The sequence below is a fragment of the Hypanus sabinus genome, chromosome 9 (genome assembly GCF_030144855.1).
Source record: "Hypanus sabinus isolate sHypSab1 chromosome 9, sHypSab1.hap1, whole genome shotgun sequence".
NCBI lineage: Eukaryota > Metazoa > Chordata > Chondrichthyes > Myliobatiformes > Dasyatidae > Hypanus > Hypanus sabinus.
Window position 1 is genome coordinate 122,281,765 of NC_082714.1, and position 20,171 is coordinate 122,301,935.

Sequence of the window (20,171 nt, forward strand, 5' to 3'; positions counted from 1 at the left end):
ACTCTATTGAATAAGCAACTCAGGGAAGCAAGGTTATAGTTCATTATGGCTCATAGGGAATATAAAGTGATCCAACTGTGTACATGAAACCCAGCTAGTTCAGTAATATTGTGTCAGGATGCTAACTTGTTCTTCTGATCCAGTCCCGTGTGAATGTGATTCCAGTTCCCTTTCTACGCTAGCAAGCTACTTAATTGAACAAATCATTATAAAGAATTGTGGTTCAAGGAGGGGATGTCACCTACCATCTTGCCCCAGCCTTCTCTTGTTCTCGGCGAATCAGAGCTGGATAGAAAATGTCAGTGATGCCGGCAATGCCTCCATACTTAAAATAGATATTCTCTTTTATCTGCACTTTTTTCTGACTCACCTATTTCCATCTCTTTCTTAAACCATTCAACTCATTTTCCAGTAATCTAATCTCTCGTGATCCTCAGACTTTCCCATTACAATGATTCGTATTGCCTAACTCTCTTTCTCACTCATTTTCATTTCCTCTCCCAGTTTCATTTTTCTTTCTTTTTCTTTTTAATTTTCCACCGCCATGATTCCCGTGATTAAGCCTTTGCTGATCATGTGGATTGTAAAAATATACATGCAAACCATGAGGTTGTTTTGGAGACATGGTTCTCTTGCCCCCCCCCCCACCCTGTACTTGGCCTCCTTCTTTCACACACGTATACAACCCCTCCCTCCCACACCCAACCTGACCTCGAACATCATCATCCAACATTGTGAGTAATTCCCCATTTGCAAACAACTCACTCCTTACATCAACTGCCAATCTCCTGACTCATTTCAAAATGATTGATCTGCCATTCACCTACCTCCCACACCACCATTCCCCAGGATTGGTCTTCTCTCGTCCAACCTCAGTCATCCTGATTATTGACACCCTCTATTAACAATTCTCTACCAGTTTGGCAACTGGACCTCTCGATCAGTTTCCCTGGATTGCTTCTTCTATCAATCTACAACAATCTTTCAATTAATCTCTGTCCATGGATCCACACTCAAAGATCCTTCTGTTAATTTGAGCTTAACTCTCTACTCCTCTGGCCTGTTAACTTCACTTCTAAGTAAAACTTCCCATATCTTAGGAGTCACTCATCAGTGAAGATCTTTATCAGTGATGAAGTTTACTGCTATCTCTGGTACATCAGTACAGCTTTTATTGTCTGAGAAAAGGAAAATTCAAAGATCAAGACTTTAAACATGCCAGAATGCTCATGGTCTATGAAGCAACAATGATCCCTGTCCTTCTGTATAACTCAGTAACATAGACAAAAAACAGGCGCAGCAAACCATTGGAGACTTACAGCCAAAGTTCTCTCAACAAAATCCTCCAAATCTATTGCCAGATAAATAAACCCTGAAACTGACCTTTTGGGGTACTTTTCAAAGAAGCTAGGATGTCTGGCATGGAGAACCATGGATCTGGTTCTTTGTACGTGAGAAGATATCCTTCCAAAGAGTAGGTTGACTTTTTGGTATGGATGTTCAAAAAAGCTAGAGGCATCCCAGAACAATGCTGTTTTCTGCTGGGTTCCAGATATTAGCTGGATCCTGACATTTTTGCTGAGCCTTTGATTTCTGGTGTAAAGTCTCAAGGACAATTTGTATGAATGCACTGAGTTAGTGATTGAGAGCCTGACTCTATGCTGTGATGAATTCATAATTATTTTGACAATATAGAAAATGTGTTTGCACGATTGGGCCTATCCATAACTGTTTACTGAATGATGTTATCTACTTAGAACATTGTAAATTGTTTTGATGTTCCATTGCCTTTGCCAAGACCATTAATAAATGAGGACAGGCAGCACTATAGACCTTATAAGTGAATCATCCTCTAATTTTCCTGTTGGCAGGAAGCACCTGACTTCTGTCATAAACCTTGGCTAAGTTTGAGGACTCTGCACATACAGAATTTTGAAAGGAAAAGATTCTTTTGCTTACTTCAGCTGGTTTAATGAATGGAGAATTGAGATAAGAGAAAATTGGATACTTTGACACGCGTATGTTTAGTGACTTAAAAGGCAACTATGAATCCCTAGGCAAAATAAGAAGGTTTTGCTGACAGTATCCATGTTGCTACAGAAGCAAAGACCACAGCATCTCTTCTATAAATAGGCAATCAATCTGTGCCTCGAAAGATTATCCACATGCAGCAAAGTAGATGTGTCAATAGTATGCTTCCTCTGAAATTTAATTCTGTTGAAGTCGATGATATTCATTTTGTATCAAGAGTCAAAAGTACCATTTTGTATCAAGTACCAGACACACTGGTACTACTATTTAACATTTTACCACAATAGGCAGTAATACATTTTGAAACAACACAACTGAAACTTAATCTAATAGTTATGGAGCCCAGAGCAGTCCCTTCAGCCCACCTAGTCTGTGCCAACCTGGTCTTCTGCCTAGTCCCATCTATATGCATCCAGACTATCACCCTGCATACCTCTCTTACCCATGTACTATCCAAATTTCTCTGGAATGTTATAATTGACCTCCCTTCTGTTGGCAGCTTGTACCACACTTGCACCACCCTCTGAGTGAAGAAGAAATAATTATTCCATTGCAATCATTCATTCAAGCTATTCTTGGTTGACACAATACCTATGGGTTATTCTTTCTATTAATTTTTAGGAAGGCGACTAACAAAAACAGAGACTCCAAACAAACATCACAATAGCAAACTCCTCTCAATTAACACAATGGTATGTCAACAGTTAAAGTGAGATAACAAAGTACGTGTCTTTCCTGAAGGTGTGCAGACACTCATTATCCTGTATATTCTATGTATATTTTTTCAAAAGGCCCCACATAAAAATGTATTTTTGAAAATCTCGTCACACAAATAAATTGATGTTTCCTATAACATTAACAGAAACTTTATACTATCCTAGTGAATTCTAACCTCCCACAAGAAGAGTGTAATTCTGTTGATAAATCATGGATTGAAATGTCAATAATTCCATTTATTGAACTTTTATTTAAAAGTTGAAATTGCACTTCCACAACAAGCACATACATCTGCCCCACAATATTTTGTAAATCTTTTAAGTGTGTAGAGTCCACTTGAATTCATGAAAGTTTTGAAAAACTTGTACCAGAAAATTCACACAATTTCTTTGAAGCTCCCCAATACCAAAATGTATTGAGCTGAAAATAGGTCTCAGTGGCTGTGTATGTTTACCTACTGCGGGTGAAGAAATAAGACCATCTGAGAACTTTCACCCACGTTTTTCATCTTCAGGTTATTAATAGATTGAGGGGGCAAGCAAACTTTCCATATACTCAAAGCACAAAGGGCAGGAAGTTATAGAAAAAACACACTGAACTCTGAGCTAGACAAAATGGAACACCAAACTTTCACTCACTACCTTCTGAGTCATACTGTAAATGGCCACTCTGTGTTTCTCTGTTTTACAATTATAGTGTTGGCAAATATTTGAAGTTCAAGGTGGATCAATGAAGTTGTAATAATGGCATACTCTATATGGAATTAACTATCAACAAAAATATAGTAGATGGGGCCTTGTTTTTTCTGAATTTTGAAAAAAGTTAATTCATTTTCCATTGTGGTTATTGATTCTCTTAATTCCTGATGGTCACGTTTGATACAAAATATTGTAAGTTTCTAGCCAAAATCTGAGCTGTGACTTTATTTAGACAGTGATGAGTAAACAGGTTTGCTTTTATTGTGGTTTTCAGCCCACAATCTGACCCAATACAATAACTGGAGAGTTGTGTTCAACATGTGGAAAATGCATGTTTTTCATAAAACACCACTTCCCAATTGTTATGCAGGTGCCAGTGTTCCTTATGAATTTATTGTCTGTTGCTTCTGGTTATCTACCTGGAATTGTGTTTTTTATTTAACAGATTGAGTTTGTGAGTTTAGGAATTTTATCATATCACCATTTACTTTGACACCACGCTTTCTTGGAGGAGATTTAGACATGTGCATGATCTCTAAATGATGTCAAGGGAAGTCAAAGAAGCATAAAAGGAAAAGAGAAAGCATAAAATATAGCAAAAATTAAAGGATTGGGAAGCTTTTAAAAGCTAACAGCAGGCAACTAAGAGAGCACCAGGAGAGAAATAAAAGTGAGATATGAAGATAGGATGGCCAAAAATATAAAAGAGGATTCCAGAAGTCTTTTCAGGTATATAAAGAGTAAAAGAGAGATGAGAGTGGATATTGAACTGCTGGAAATGGTGGACAAACTTAATAAATATTTTGAGTCAGTCTCCCTTAGCAGTGTACCAGAAATTCAAGATTGTTGGGACGGAAGTGAACTTAGCTGCTATTACTAAGGAGAAGGTGCTTGGGAAGCTGAAAGGTCTGAAAGTAGTTAAGTCATCTGGACTAAATGGACTATACCCCAGGGTTCTGAAAGAGGTGGTTGTCAAGACTGTAGAGGCATTGCAATGTTATATTTGTTTTTATCTAATATACAAAATTTGTGAATTTCATAATTTGATACTCTGCATCTGGCCAAGGAATTTAATATGCTCACCTTATTTCTTTTTCTTTTGCAGTTAATGAAATTATAAGAAAAGATCTTTCTGCAGTCATTGTGCGAAGCCAGTCATAGACACAGCAGATTTACAACGGACACTTCCTTGCATAAGCTTGGAATCTTTCTGCACTTCTAGTGGTACCCATGGTGTGTCAATAGGTCAGCTGTAAGGTTCATATTCAGCTGAACAGAACAATATGCTGGCAAGGAGTTGGTTTCTCTGACTAATCACTATGGGAATTTTCACCTTGTGAATTTCAGCTTAGCAAATTTTCATCATTGTTTCCATTCATTCAGTGTATTTATTGGGGTCAATAACTGTATATTCAGTTTATACTTGTACAATTTTCTTCATTTAGATCACACCCATTTCCTCTCAAATTTTCAAAGGACTGAACTTCAGACCAGTCCACTAGAACTTTGAGCTATTTTTAAGCTCTTCTCATTATCTTCTTTAACTACAAAGGTGACAAGTATCTTTGCAATTATTTTCACAGAAGTCAAAATGAAAAGTTCTGGTATGAAAAAGCAGTTTAACTGTAGGAATGTGCATCAATGCCACTCTAACATCTCAGATAAAATACATTTTAAATTGTATCTACCAGGCTGCAACTCTAAATTGTGTGCAAAAATTGACGATCTGCATTGAATATTGGGTAACTGATAAATGACCTGCAGGAGCATAAAGTTTCTATCAAACTATGTAAGTTATTTTATGTCCAGTAGTTTAAAGAGTATAACTAGAATCAATATGCCCTGTTGAAGTTCAGTGTTTCTTTCTGACATATTCTGGAATGCTGTTAGTATAACTTTGACATAAAACAACCTCAGAAGACAAAGTTAAGGCAAAGGTAGAATTCAAGAATAACTAATACTAATAACTAATGCATGTTGATTTATTTAAGCAATACCTTTGATCATTGAAGATCTATTTTTTAATATCTCAAGCTTTGAAAAGGCGGTTTTTTGTGTATAACTTGTTTTCCCATTATAAAGCATAATATTTCAACCACATACACATATAACGAACGACTTCTTGCTATGTCAAGTAATGATACCATAGCAGTTTTAGATTACAAATGATTCTACCATTCTTTTAAATCTAAGAATGAAGCCATTTACTATGTTTTCAAAAGGAATCAAGATAGCTCAAAATGTATGTCAACATATCTGGTGTACATGTTGTTTGTTAATTTTTTTTAATACTGTGGTCAGAATACAAACTTCTCTACTGCCAAGGTGAAATTCCACCGTTTATGCCTTAATCGGCCTTGCTGAAAGACACAACACAGTCTGCCTGTATAAAGCAAGTTACATGTTATCAAATTATTATAATTTTTTTAAAATTCTAGGACATATAGTTGCAATTTTATCCTGATAACTAGTCAGTGATTACACAGTATCAGGATTGTTCATTTTGTAGCCATTTTAGTTGGATATACAGTTGATTTTAATTAATAAAGCTTTAACCAGTCTTTTGCCCTCAACTAATTGGGTGATGCACATCTTGAGGCATTCAAGTCTGCACATCACTCTTGGGATAGATATCCTGACACCCATGTTCTAATCTAGAACAAAATTCTGTTACAGTGGAGGATGAGAATTATTAATGAATAGACAATAAAGCAGGAATAGAGTCAAATGCAATTCCCTGAAGAAAAGGTGGACTGTTATGTGCATAAAGATTAAGAATTTAGTATTAATTATTATTGAATTTACAGGACTGTTACCATTTAATGTTTGGAATATCTCTGATGGCATACTGGTGTCCAAACTTATAAATCCAGTGACCCACTTCGTTGTGGCAAACCACAGATCACCCAAGGTTACAAGAACATTAGATATTCCTCCTGATGAATGGGAAGGTCTCTGTATCCGTGCTACTAAAATTTTCCTAATACTTCTTGCATAATTGGAGCTATGCCTGTCAGATGTAATCCCAATTGATGGCATCGGAAAATGCATGGCAGAAGTAGATTTAAATATTATAAATATTAACTTGTTATTGCTAACTGCCACCTTGTGGGGCTACAAAGTATTATCAATGTTATGGTACTATAAGTCAAATGAAATTAGATGGGAGATGGGAAATTACTTGGGTGTCATAATGTTTCACTTTTCACACTTCCCATATAAAAAGGGCTTTTCATATCCTTCAACTTGATAAACTATGAAAAGATTCATAGGTGTTCTGGTTCTATATAAAAGCAATTATTATGAGAAGACCCTCAGAGCAGGACTGGTTTGTAGTCTGGTACATCATAAGAAATTATCTTACCATATGTTCATTTGCTTTATAAATAGGTACAGTAAACTTTAGTATCAATATCAATGTTTTATTGTTTTATTGATGTATTGAATGTAGAAAGCCCAATTGTGGTTTTTATGTAGATGAACTTATTTTAGTTTTGTTATAAACTTATATTTAGCTTGCTTAAATCCTGAATGCTTTTTACCATATTTTCATTCCATAGTAGCAAATTATAAATAGTTTGTTAGACAGTGTTTCATGCATTATGCAACCAAGCATGAATATTGCCAACTGATATAAATATCTGTTAATGTAGGGATCTGAAATGAGAAGTCTTTAAATGTGATGGAATATAGAGATAGGGATGGCATCTTCTAATATTACATTGTAGACACAATATGTTCTTTCCCCTTTCAAAAGTCGTATGTATTTACTATCAAAGGATAGTTAGTTCATTGATTAAATCTGTGTCACAGAATCTACTTTAAAGTTATTTTTCCTGCTTATTACTTAAGAACATCAGACAGAACACAACTCCTACTTTTTGCTTTTAAGTTTGCTGTTGCCTGATTATCTACATTTAATCTCCATCTCTTATTTCATATCAGAGTTAAAATAATGATGAAAGAATGTTCCTACCAGTAAATTCTTTTATAAATTACATTAGTAACCTGATTCATACATATTCAAAATTGAAACTATTACACATGAAAAAATGTATCATAACTTCATAAAATCTGTGTAAATTTAAAACAAATTCTATTTTGTTGACCTCAAATTGTTCATATTTTTAAATTATTCCCATTTCTGCAAATAAGCACATTTGTAACAGGACAATAACAGATATAAATTAGAAAGGCAGGTTAAAAATACACAATCCAGTGTACATTTACAAGAATGAAATCTTATAAAGATTTTACAAATTAGCTTGAGTTAATACATTTTTGAAGTTCTGTATTTACTTTTGTGATTCCAAGACTTAGTGGTCAATGTACATTTTGTTTTATAAAATTGGCCCCAGGTTTCTTACATGGCATTCATTGCCATATTTGAATTTTTTATACTGTTAAGTGTTATTGGGTCATTCAAAGTGCACAATATAGCTCAATTCTTGTTTATAAATTCATCTTGTAACAATTTTTTAAATACATGTTGAAAGATGGTATTTGATTTAAATGAAAAATGTTTAACTGAGTCAGTTTCTTGTATGTGTTATGTAATTTATGTACAGTTTATTACAGAACAATATCTTGCTTTAGAACATTGTCATCTCCAACTGAATTTTTTAATTGCTCTATTTTATCAAGTCCTTCAATTCTGTTTTTGGTGATGCACAGGATCCCTCCATCAGCAGTATTCAGCCCTTAAAAATGATCAGGGCTGCAGATGGCATGTACTTAGAAACTGACAAGCAGGGACATTTTGTATTAGTTTACCGTGGCTATGTTTGTACACTAGGAAACAGCATCTTTCCTCAGTTGTCTAAATGGTTTGCCACAGCGCCTTCCTGTCATTGTACTGAAACAAAAATTAAAGAACTGGATGCCAAAAATATCAACCCTGTTTTTCAAAGGTCTTTGTAAAGTAAAAGATTTCAAAGAAAAATCTGTTTATTTTTTGCTAAGGATCTAACAAGCAAAGTAGATTTTGAGCCAACAAAGTTCTTAACAAAGGTCAACGACGGAAAGTTGACTCATAGAGGTCCACGTGTAATAGCAGAAAGAATGTGATAAAGTAATGATTTGCACTGTTAAATGTAATGCCATTGATTAAGAGCAATACTGTATATTCCTTTTGAATGTAGAACTTCTCTAAAGACAGCACTATATTTTTTGTAATGTAAAAATTTCTGCTGCATAGTTTTATATCCAAAAAGTTCTCATTATCTATTCTTGTTTTCAAAAGCATGATGTTGTTATCTTTATTTTAGAAAATTACTGTAGATGTTTTTTAATATTTTTATTTCATACTTCTGATCCTAAACCATTGTTTATACTTAATTGCTTATATTCCTGTCTCTTTATAATCCCTTCAGTGTTGGATTTGAATTAGTGCAATTAATTAATTAATTAATGCCTCCCCCCCCCCACACAAAAACATACACACACACATATATATATAGTATATCATGTAAAGAAATATATTCGTTAAGATTTTCTAAAAAAACTAAGAACCAGCACAGAAGGGGTTAAATGCATCTGATTAAATAGACACTTATTCTTTAAGCAAGGTATAAAATCATTTACTTTTGTATTTTAATGCTAATTGTAGTAACATTTTGCATTGCCATGCTTAGATTTGTGCAATTTATCAATAAAAAAAACAAAAAAGCTTGACTTTTTGGCTGAATTGTTTTTCTTTATTTTTTAGAAATATTAATCGCCAGAAGAAAATACATTTGATTATAGTCTTAGTACATAAGATCATAAGATATAAGAGCAGAATTAGGCCATTCAGCCCATCAAGTCTGCTCTGCCATTCCATCATGGCTGATCCCGGATCCCACTCAACCCCATTACACCTGCGTCTTTCCATATCCTTTGATGCCTTGACCGATCAGGAAACTATCAACTTCTGCCTTTAGTATACCTGCAGACTTGATTTCCATTGCAGTCTGTGGCAGAGCATTCCACAGATTCACAACTTTTTGGCTAATAAAAATCCTCTATTCTAAAATGTCACCCCTGAACTTTGAGGCTCTGCCCTCTAGTTCTGGATACCCCCACCATAGTAAACATCCTCTCCACATCCACCCTCTCTAATCCTTTCAGCATTCAGTAGGTTTCAATTAGATCCTCATGCTTTCTTCTAAATTCTAGTGAATACAGGCCAAATAGGGACCAAACATGTTAACCCCTTAATTCCCAGAATCATACTTGTGAATCTCCTCTGGACTCTCTCTAATGACAACACATCCTTTCTGAGATATGGGACCCAAAACTGTCTTATAAAGCCTCAGCATAATCTCCTTGCTTTTATATTCTATTCCTCTTGAAGTAAATGCCAACATTGCTTTTGCCTTCTTCATCACAGAATCAACCTGTAAGTTAATCTTCTGGGAGTCTTGCACAGGGACTCCTAAGTCCCACTGCATCTCTGATGTTTGAACCTTCTCCCTATTTAGATTATAGTGCACACTATTGTTTCTTTTACCAAAGTACATTATCATACATTTCCCAACACTGTATTCCATCTGCCACATTTTTGCCCATTCTTCCAATTTGTTTGTCTTGCTGCAATCACTTTGCTTTCTCAGCACTACCTACCCCTCCACCTACCTTTGTATCATCCGCAAACTTTGCCAAAAAGCATTCAATTCCATTATCTAAAACATTGACAAACAATGTGAAAAGTACTGGTCCCGATACTGACCTCTGAGGAACACCACTAGTCACTAGCAGCCAACCAGAAAAAGGCCCCCTTTATTCCCACTCACTGTCTCCTGCCTGTTAGCCATTCCTTTATCTACGCCAGTATATTTCCTGTAACATCTTGTTAAGCAGCCAAAAGTGTGGCACCTTATCAAATGCCTTCTGAAAATCCAAGTAAATTATTTCCACTGCCTCTCCTTTGTTCACCCTGCTTGTTACTTCCTTGAAGCACTCTAACAGACTTGTCAGGCAAGATTTGCTTTCACAGAAACCATGCTAACTTTGACTTACTTGATCATTAGTCTCCAAGAACCCCGAAACTCCAACACTTTCTCAACCACTGAGGTTAAGCTAACTGGCCTATAATTTCTTTTGCCTTCCTCCCTTCTTAAAGAGTGGGGTGACATTTTCAATCTTCCAGTCCTCCAGGACCATGCCAGAATCAAGTAATTCTTGAAAGATCATGACCAATGCACCCATTATCTCTTCAGCAGCCTTTCTCAGCACTCTGGGATGTAGTCTATCTGGTTCAGGTGACTTATCCAGTTTAAGACCTTTCAGTAAGCCGCGTGCTGTTTTCCTTTGTAATAGTAATGGCACTCTTTCCTGCACCCTGACTTTCATGGACCTCTAGCACACTGCTACTTTCTTCCACAGTGAAAACAGATGCAAAGTACCCATTAAGTTCATCTGTCATTTCTTTGCCCCCATTATTACCTTACCAGCATCATGTTCCCATGGTCCAATATCAACTCTCACCTCCATTTTACTCTTTATGTAAATGAAAAATCTTTTAGTATCCTTCTTTATTATTGGCTAGTTTGCCCTCATATTTCATCTTTTCCCTTCTTATAGCTTTTTTAGTTGCCTTTTGTTGGATCTTAAAAGCTTCCCAATTATCCAAATTACCACTCACTTTTGCTACCTTATATGACCTTTCCTTGGCTTTTAAGCAGTCCCTAACTTCCCTCGTCAGACACAGTTGCCTAGCCCTGCCATTTGAGAATTTCTTCTGTGGGACATATCCATTCTGTGCCTTGTGAACTATTACCAGAAACTTCAGCCATTCCTGCTCTGCTGTCATCCCTTACAGTATCTCCCTGGTGAATCCACCTGGGCAAGCTCCTCTCTCATGCCTCTGTAATTCCCTTTATTCCATTGGGATACTAATACATGTGACATATGCTTCTCCTTCTCTATTTGCAGTATGAATTCAATCATATTATGATCACCACTTCCTGTCATAACCTTATTATTAAATGTTGAATTTTACAAGGGAGGATGGAAATTTGCCTTTTAAAACTTGAGTTCAAGTAACAATGAACTTTAAGTTCAACCTACTAATCTGAAATTTCATTTTACTGCATTGGGATAAGGAAATTGTGTTATTGGATTATTTTCTGTTGATATAAGTGGGTGAAAAATACAGATACAAAATCTAAAGATTCAAAGTACATTTAATTTCAATGTATGTATAAATGATACAACCCTGAGATTTGTCTGCTTACAGGTAGCCACTTAGCAAGAAACTCGAAAGAACTCAGTTAAAAAAAAAGACCAACACCCAATCTGCAGAGAGAGTGAAAAAAACAAACCTTGCAAACAATAAAACAAGCACGAGCATTCAGAATGAGATTGAGTCCGTAAATCCAAAGCCTGGAGTAGGCCAGTAGCCTCAGTCCTAGTTCATCACACAGTGGGGCAAATCACTGCTCACAGACACTAAGCCTGGAGAAGCCACAGCATGAGACAGCCTTAGCCTCAGTGCCAAGGAAAGTGGACTAAGCGTCACAGAGCAGAACCAACCTCGACCCTCACCTCCAGTCCTGACACCCTGCCTCTTCAGTCTGTCTGGCCTGGCGTTTAATTGTCCAAGCAGTGGGTCATACCTCACTGTGGTGATAGGCTTTCGGCCTGGGCTCTGTGTTCCAGCTCATGCTTGACTTTTCAAAATCAGTCTGATGCTTAGAAATGCAACAGATTTTTTTTTGTATTTATATCCAGGGTTCCCAACCTGAGGTCCACCTTCTCCTTGCTTAATGGTATTTGTCCATGGCATGTAAAGGTTTGGGAACCTCTTATTTATATTAAGCATGATGGCAGTGCTGGAGGTCAGACTAATTAAGTAAAGTTCAAACAACATTTATGACTTTGTCTTGACACTTGCAGCTGTAGTGATAACAAAATTGTCACTACTGTGGATATCTCTCAATAATGTGTAGTTTGTGAACATGGGAAGATAAACATAGGTAACTAGTAATTTCTAAGGTAGGGACATGGTCGGCACAACTTTGTGGGCTGAAGGGCCTGTATTGTGCTGTAGGTTTTCTATGTTTCTATAGAAATCAGGAAATTGTTAATTAGATTCGGCTCCTCTGTGAGATGCCTGTTATAGTCCTCAAAAATGAAATCAACATAAACTTAATATGAACTCTCAATGGTTTACACACTGCTTTTGCTTCCAAGACTTAAATCCAGGAAACACGGCATGTGACTTGGAGGGGAACCTGCAGGTGTTGGACCTGCCTTGTCATTCTTGCACTGGTCCTCTTCGATGTTGCAGTTGCCTGCCAGCAGATCAGAGTGAGAAGGAGGCAGCAAGGGAGATCGTTGTTCAGTGTAAGCCACCAAGAACAGCAGACCAATTGTTTACATGAGTCCTCCAAGTCACATATTGCACTGACCTAGAATAAACTTCCTAATACTGTCTACAGTCTTTACAGTAACAGCTCAGCAGCACTGTAGTGCCAGCTTTCCTTCCATCCCAAACACGCATATCTTCAAACCACCATCCTCATTCCCCTTCATGAATTCACCAGATACTCATGGATTAATTCACACCTTCAAACTCACTCACCTACATGAAACGCCTTTTCCTGATCTCTTTAATCCCTCATTAATGCACATAAATAGTTAAACCTGTGTGTGTGCACATCCCCGCCCCACCCCCCCAGCCGTCCAACCTACTTATTGAATCTGGAGGAGAGGATCTACAGACTGATGGTTGTTGGAATGGGTAATTCGTATATGAGGACAGAGCTGAGGGAGATCATAATCTTCTGGGTATGCATTCAGCTCATTATTCCTGCTGAGAAGGCATGAAACAGATACAACTGGGACTATTTTAATCAAGATACCTGCACAAACTTTCACTGACATTATGGTTTCTAAATGCAACTAAAGATCACCTTAGTCTATTGCATGTTAAGAAATAAACACATGAGAAAATCATATCCTGTTGGAGCATGCCTACTTTGGGAACTGCAGAGAAGGACAACAGTGCTCATACCGTACCAAATTATAGGCTAGACCTTTTACTCTCAGCAATGTTGCATGTCTAAGCATCTCCTCTTATTTGTTGCTGCAAATAATTAATAATTTCAGCTAACAACAAAGATACTTCATCACTGAAAGACTATAGTGCACTACATGATTTTTTTTTCAAATGGGCTGCATTGAAAAACCTTTTTGCATGTTGTTTCAACATAAGGAGAGAATGTGTGTGAGAGTGAGAGAGAGAGAGTGAGAGTGAGAGAGAGAACGAGAACTAACTCTGGCTGTGACTGTGGTTTCCTGTAAATCAAGGTAGGATAGATGTTTGATGATGAGTACTCCCGAGTTTTAACCCCTGTGTGGATCCTGTCCCAGAGTGGTGTTTCCCCAATGTTTCTGCACTAATGTCACACAGCAGTAGTGGTAACACCAGGAAAGCAGTCTTGGTAAATATTTTTAAATCATAAATGTCAGCAGAGGGGCATAAATGCTCTGTGTTGATAGATGGTCTCTAGAATAAGCAGCCAGTAACCAGAGTGCCACAGAGCAGACAGGCAAAGAATGAAGTATAAGTGTGCTTTTAAATAGTAAAACTGTGATTAATCAGTGTAGGTCTTGACTATTTAAAGCCACACTCAAATGTTTGGTGTGCTGCTAAATGACCCACAACAGTAGTTTTCATTTTGGATTGACAGCACTGTAATTTCTGTTACAATGCTAAAATGAAATAGAATTGTACTCTGTCTTTGTATTCCCATTCACAGCCCCTACACCACACTTCCCTCTTCCTCCCTCCTCTTTCACCTAAGCTCCCTTTCCCTTACCTCACCCTACAAGACCCTCTCTCATTACCCTCTTCTCCCTCTTCTTCCTATGCCCCAGCTCCTACCTTTGATGGATCTTTGCTCTTCCACATCATGCCCCTCTCTGATGCCTTACCTTGGCAGCCCCCCATCCACATCTCAACACTCCAGATTCATCATGATGTTGAGCTCTTCCTTTGTCGACTCCACCTCTATACTTTGATCTTTGACAAAGAGTACACATCTTCACCAATATTCCCTTCTCATGGTTCCAAGGTTTCAAGCATTTTACTCTCTCCTGACCTTTTCATCTCTAATTGCCATCATGACATCAACCAGCTCAAATTCTCCTCTCCCCTCACCCACTCAAACTTCACCACCTCTGAAGACAAAGCCCTCCGTTCACTTCACACTGCTCCCACAGTCAAGAGCAGTGCCTTTACAGTTTGCCAAGCTTACCTCTACTTCACAAAAGCATAATGGCAGATAACCCCTTACACCTACTCCTGGACCGTAACCCAGCAATGAACACCAGGACACTGTCATAGATCTAATTCCATTAAGAGTTACCCTGATCGCACACTCCAGCCTGATTATTCCCAAATCATGTCTTACTAAAGATCTACAAACAGGAATATCCTGGTAGGTACATTGCTTCTGCTTGCTCCTGCCCGACTGAAATTATCTCCTTATACTTGGAGTCTAGACAGACTCCCCTTGACCAGTCTTTCCCACCTACATCCAGGGAATCTCACATCCCCTTCACCATTTTTACAGCTTCCAAATCCCTGTCCCCCTGTCTCATCTTCAATGGATGTCCAGTCTTTATACACCTCCATTTATCACTCCCCCAACCAGGAAGGTCTTAAAGACCCCAGCTTCTTTCTGTATTAAAAGTACAATCAGTTCCCCTCCACCAACTCTCTCATATACCCGTATGAATATGTTTTTAACCTGAACAAATCTCTCATTTACTACAAATCAGAGGTTTATCAATGGCCCCTAGGTATGTCTGCCTTTTTTCTTGGCTACGTGGAACAATCTCTGTTCCAAAAACTTTACATTATCAAGACCAAGCACAGACCAGGCAATTGATCTATAGAGTATCTGTGTTCTCTCCATAATGGCCATCCTGATGTCTAAGCTCCAATACCTCTTCCCATTCTCAAGCTGACTTCTCCATCCTCATCCTTCTTCACTCCCAGAATGAGAATCAGCATAAACCAAAGAAACAACACCTCATGTTCTGCCTGGGTAGTCTACAACCCAATGGTATGAACATTGAATTTTCTACTTCCAGGTAACCTTCACCAATTCATTTCTGATCATCCTATCCCTTTCCATACCCTCGTCTAATCTCACATTACCCAATTCACCTACTTTCCCTGCCTGTTTCCATCCACTCATTCCCCACATATTTCACACTCTGGTCCTGGTTTTTCTTCATTTAATTCTGGTTTCATCTGCTGTTCACCTCTTTCCAAATGGATCCAATTTTTACCTTCCTAGCTGTACCCACCTTCGTTCTCCCCTCCTGCCACCTGGTCCATTTGCCTCCCAATTTCCTTGTCTGCTTCCGCCTGCCAACCACCTGTCTTGGCTTCCCAACTCTACCCCTCCCTCTCCCTGCCCAGGCTTCACCTGTCTTTCTTTCTTCACACCTCCTAAGTCCACTAGTCAACTCTGGCCTTTTTCTTAACACTCCACCTCTCCTCTTTATTTTGGCTGTCTCCCCTTTCCACTCTCAGGGCTGATGAAGGGTTCTGAGCTGGAAGATTGACAGTCCTTTCCTCTCCACACAAGCTGCTTGACTCATTGTCTTCCTCCAGCAGATTGCTTATTGCCACAGATTCTAGCATCTGCAGTCTCTTGCCTAAGCATTGCACTACTATTGCACACATCGTTACTGGAAATCACAGGATGAGTTTCTGGAAAATAGTCACTACCAGCATTCCCTCTGGGTTTCTAGCTCCATGGTACTGTTCTTCCAATGAGTGAGAAGTGAGACGAAACATTTTAGCCTATTATTTCCGATATCCATTATAAGGTACCCATGTTAGTTATAAGCTATCAATAATAAACAGGTGAAAACATTGTTTACTATATCACGTACAAATGAATTTCCTGAAAGTGGTGTCTGGATGCTTGGTCTACTTCTCTGGCTCTCTCTTCTCATTTACACATATCAATAGGCCATAGACACTTTAAATGCCAAAGTACAAAAGAAGTTCCGGTGCTGTGATGCAAAATATGGCTATAAATGAAAATCAGACAGAAACATCCTTAGGAGTAGAATTTCCAAAGAGATAAGTTGTTTAAGAATTATGGTATAGAGAAGAACTTCACTTGAAACATATTACGTCTATATTTCAAACATCATTATATCATACAGTGCTCTTTCTATCTTACCTCCAAAATTATTGTTTGTTCATTTCCTAAGTTATTGGCCAATAATTCCAACACCTCAGGGAACGTTCAGATGTACTTGCTTCATCTAGTTTGCAACTTTGCTTCTGTGCCCTGTGTGTGAAAGGCCTTTGAATACATAATACTGACTATACATGAGAGGAGACATCCAGTGTGTACAAATTGCATTTGAATGCTACTTTCAGGCAATTTGTGTGTGGTATGGACTATTCAGACAGAAACAGGTCCTTAAACATGTCATCGAGTCATATGGAAAGAAGCCCTTCGGCCCAACTCTCCCATGCTGCCCAAGGGGCTTTCTTGAGCAAGTTGGTTATATTTACCTATATTTGGCCCATTTCCCTGTAAAACATACCAATCCACAAACTGTCCCAATGTCCTTTAAATGTCTTTACCAGAGCTTTGGCAGATTCTTCCACCCTCTGGGTGATGAACATGCCCTTTAGTTCCCCTATAAATCTTTCTCTTCTAAATAAAGCCATGACCTTTAGTTTTAGAGAAAAAGGCTGTGACCATCCACCTGTATAAGACCATAAGATATTGGAGCAGAAGTAGACCATTTGGCCTATCGAGTCTGTTCCAACATTCAATCATGGGCTAATCTAATTCTTCCAGTCATCCTCACTCCCCAGCCTTCTCCCCATACCCTTTGATGTCCTGACTAATCTCTATCTTAAATACACCCAATGACTTGGCCTCCACAGCTGCTTGTGGCAATGAATTCCACAGACTTACCACCCTTTGACTAAAGTAATTTCTCTGCATCTGTTCTAAATGGACGTCCTTCAATCCTGAAGTCATGCTCTCTTGTCCTAGACTCCCCTACCATGGGAAATAACTTTGTCATATCTAATTTGTTCAGGTCTTTTAACATACAGGATGTTTCTATGAGTTCCCCCTCATTCTCCTGAACTCCAGGGAATACAGCCCAAGAGCTGCCAGACGTTCCTCATATGGTAACCCTTTCATTCCTGGAATCATTCTCGTGAATCTTCTCTGAACCTTCTCCAATGTCAGTATATCCTTTCTAAAATAAGGATCCCAAAACTGCACACAATACTCCAAGTGTGGACTCACAATGCCTTATAGAGCCTCAACATCACATCCCAACTCTTATGTTCTATACCTCTAGAAATGAATGCCAACGTTGCATTTGCCTTCTTCACCATCGACTCAACCTCTGAATTCTCTTTGGATATCTGCATTTTGAATTCTCTCCCCATCTAAATAATAGTCTGCCTGTTTGTTTCTTCCACCAAAGTGTATGACCATACACTTTCCAACATTGTATTTCATTTGCCACTTCTTTGCCCTTTCACCTAAACTATCTAAGTCTCACTGCAGGCTCTCTATTTCCTTAACACTACCCGCTCCTCCAGCTATCTTTGTATCATTGGCAAATTTAGCCACAAATCCATTAATCCCATAGTCCAAATCATTGACATACATCGTAAAAAGCAGTGGTCCCAACACCAACCCCTGTGGAACTCCGCTGGTAACTGGCAGTCAGTCAGACTGGGGTCCCTTATTCCCACTGTGTTCTGCTGATCAGCCAATGCTCTACCCATGCTAGTAACTTCCCTGTAATTCCATGGGCTCTTATCATGCTAAATAGCCTCATGTGTAGCACCTTGTCAAAGGCATTCTGAAAATCCAAGTATACCACATCTACTGCATCTACTTTGCTTGTAATTTCCTCAAAAAATTTCAGTAGGTTAGTCAGGCAAGATTTTCCTTTCAGGAAACCATGCTGGTTTTGGCCTATCTTGTCATGTGCCTCCAGGTACTCTGTAATCTCATCCCTAACAATCGATTCCAACAACTTCCCAACCACTGATGTCAGGCTAACAGGTCTATAGTTTCCTTTCTGCTGCCTCCCACCCTTCTTAAATTGTGAAGTAACATTTGCAATTTTCTAGCCACCCGGTACAATGCGAGAATCTATTGATTTTGAAAGATCATCGTTAATGCCTCCGCAATCTCTCCAGTTACTTCTTTCAGAACCCGAGGGTGCATTCCATCAGGCCCAGGAGATTTATCCACCATTAAGCTTCCTGAGCAACTTCTCAGTCGTAATTTTCACTGTACTAACTTCACTGCCCTGACACTCTCAAATGTCCAGTATACTGCAGACCGTCTTCCACTGTGAAGACTGATGTAAAATATGCATTCAATTCCTCGGCCGTCTGTGTCTTTCATTGCAATATATATACTTAAAAAAGCTTTTAGTATCTTCTTTGATATAAGTCACCAGATTCCTTTCATAATTCATCTTTTCCTTCCTAATGACCTTCTTAGTTTCCTTCTACAAGTTTTTAAAAGTTTCCCAATCCTCTATCTTTGCACTAGCTTTGGCTTCCTTGTATACCCTCCCTTTTGCTTTTACTTTGGCTCTGACTTCACTTATCAGCCACAGTAGGGTCTTTCTTCCACTCGAAAATTTCTTCTTATTTGGAATATATCTTTCTTGCACTTCCCTCATTTTTCACAGAGTCTCCAGCCACTGCTGCTCTGCTGTCCTTTCTGCTAGTGTCCCTTTCCAGTCAACTTTGGCCAGTTCCCCTTTCACAACATTGTAATTTCCTTTATTCCACTGAAATACCGACACATTGGATTTTAGTTTCTCCTTATCAAATTTCAAAATGAACTCGATCATATTGTGATCACTGTTCCCTAAGGGTTCCTTAACCTTAAGCTCTCTTATCATCTCCAGATCATTGCACAACACCCAATCCAGCACAGCTGATCCTCTCGTGGGCTCATTCTTTTATAACTACTATATGGTCGCCCTTCAGCCTCCTTTGTAGACCACAGAACAGTACAGCTCTGGAACAGGCTCTCCAGCCTACAATGTCTCTGACAAACGTGGTCAAGTTTAAATAATTCTCTTCTGCATGTACATGATCTATATCCCTGAATTCCCTTCTTATTCATCAGTATTCTAACAGCCTCTTAAATGCCACTACATTCCTGCTTCGACCGCTCTCCCCAGCAGCAGAACAATTCTCTGTATAAAAAAACTTGCTCCGCCCATCTCCGTCAAACTTTGCCCCTCTCACTTTAAATGCATGTACTTTTGTCTGTAAATAGGCCAGGCCTCTTCAGTATCTCCTCATAAGTTAAGCTCAGCTGTTTGAGTAAGATCCTCCTGCAATTTTTCTGCACTGTCTCTCAAATAATCATATTGTTACTGTGATGCGAATCCTTAACGAAGATGGATTGGACCCAATGCTGGGGTGTCAGAAGGTTCGAGACACAGTATCCAACTAGATCAGAGCACAAAACAAATGCTAAGTGATTTCACTTCTAGGGTTCTGATTAAGCACCAAACCACTGTTCGGGTGTTCCTTAAGTACTTAATCCTTTGCACTCAAAACATGATTACCAATTAGTAGGACCATCTTGAACCCTTAAAGGGTGCCAGGTCAGCTTGATGTACACTGGGGAGTTTGAGCGTCTAAATCCCAGAAGCTGCTGTAGTTGGGGGCAACTCCTATAGTACAGCAACCAAAAC

The 20,171-nt window shown here is 38.5% G+C and overlaps 1 protein-coding gene across 2 annotated transcripts in view; it reads left to right on the forward strand.

Annotated features, from left to right (window-relative positions):
* The window catches only part of nfatc2a (nuclear factor of activated T cells 2a), a 133,207-nt gene extending 124,088 nt beyond the window's left edge, over positions 1 to 9,119 (forward strand). For both annotated transcript variants that reach the window (XM_059980486.1, XM_059980487.1), the window contains one exon: positions 4,552 to 9,119. In XM_059980486.1, the coding sequence (XP_059836469.1) occupies positions 4,552 to 4,566 (15 nt within the window). In that variant the 3' untranslated portion in view covers positions 4,567 to 9,119. The remainder of the gene's footprint in view (positions 1 to 4,551) is intronic.
* The last annotated feature ends 11,052 nt before the right edge of the window (positions 9,120 to 20,171 follow it).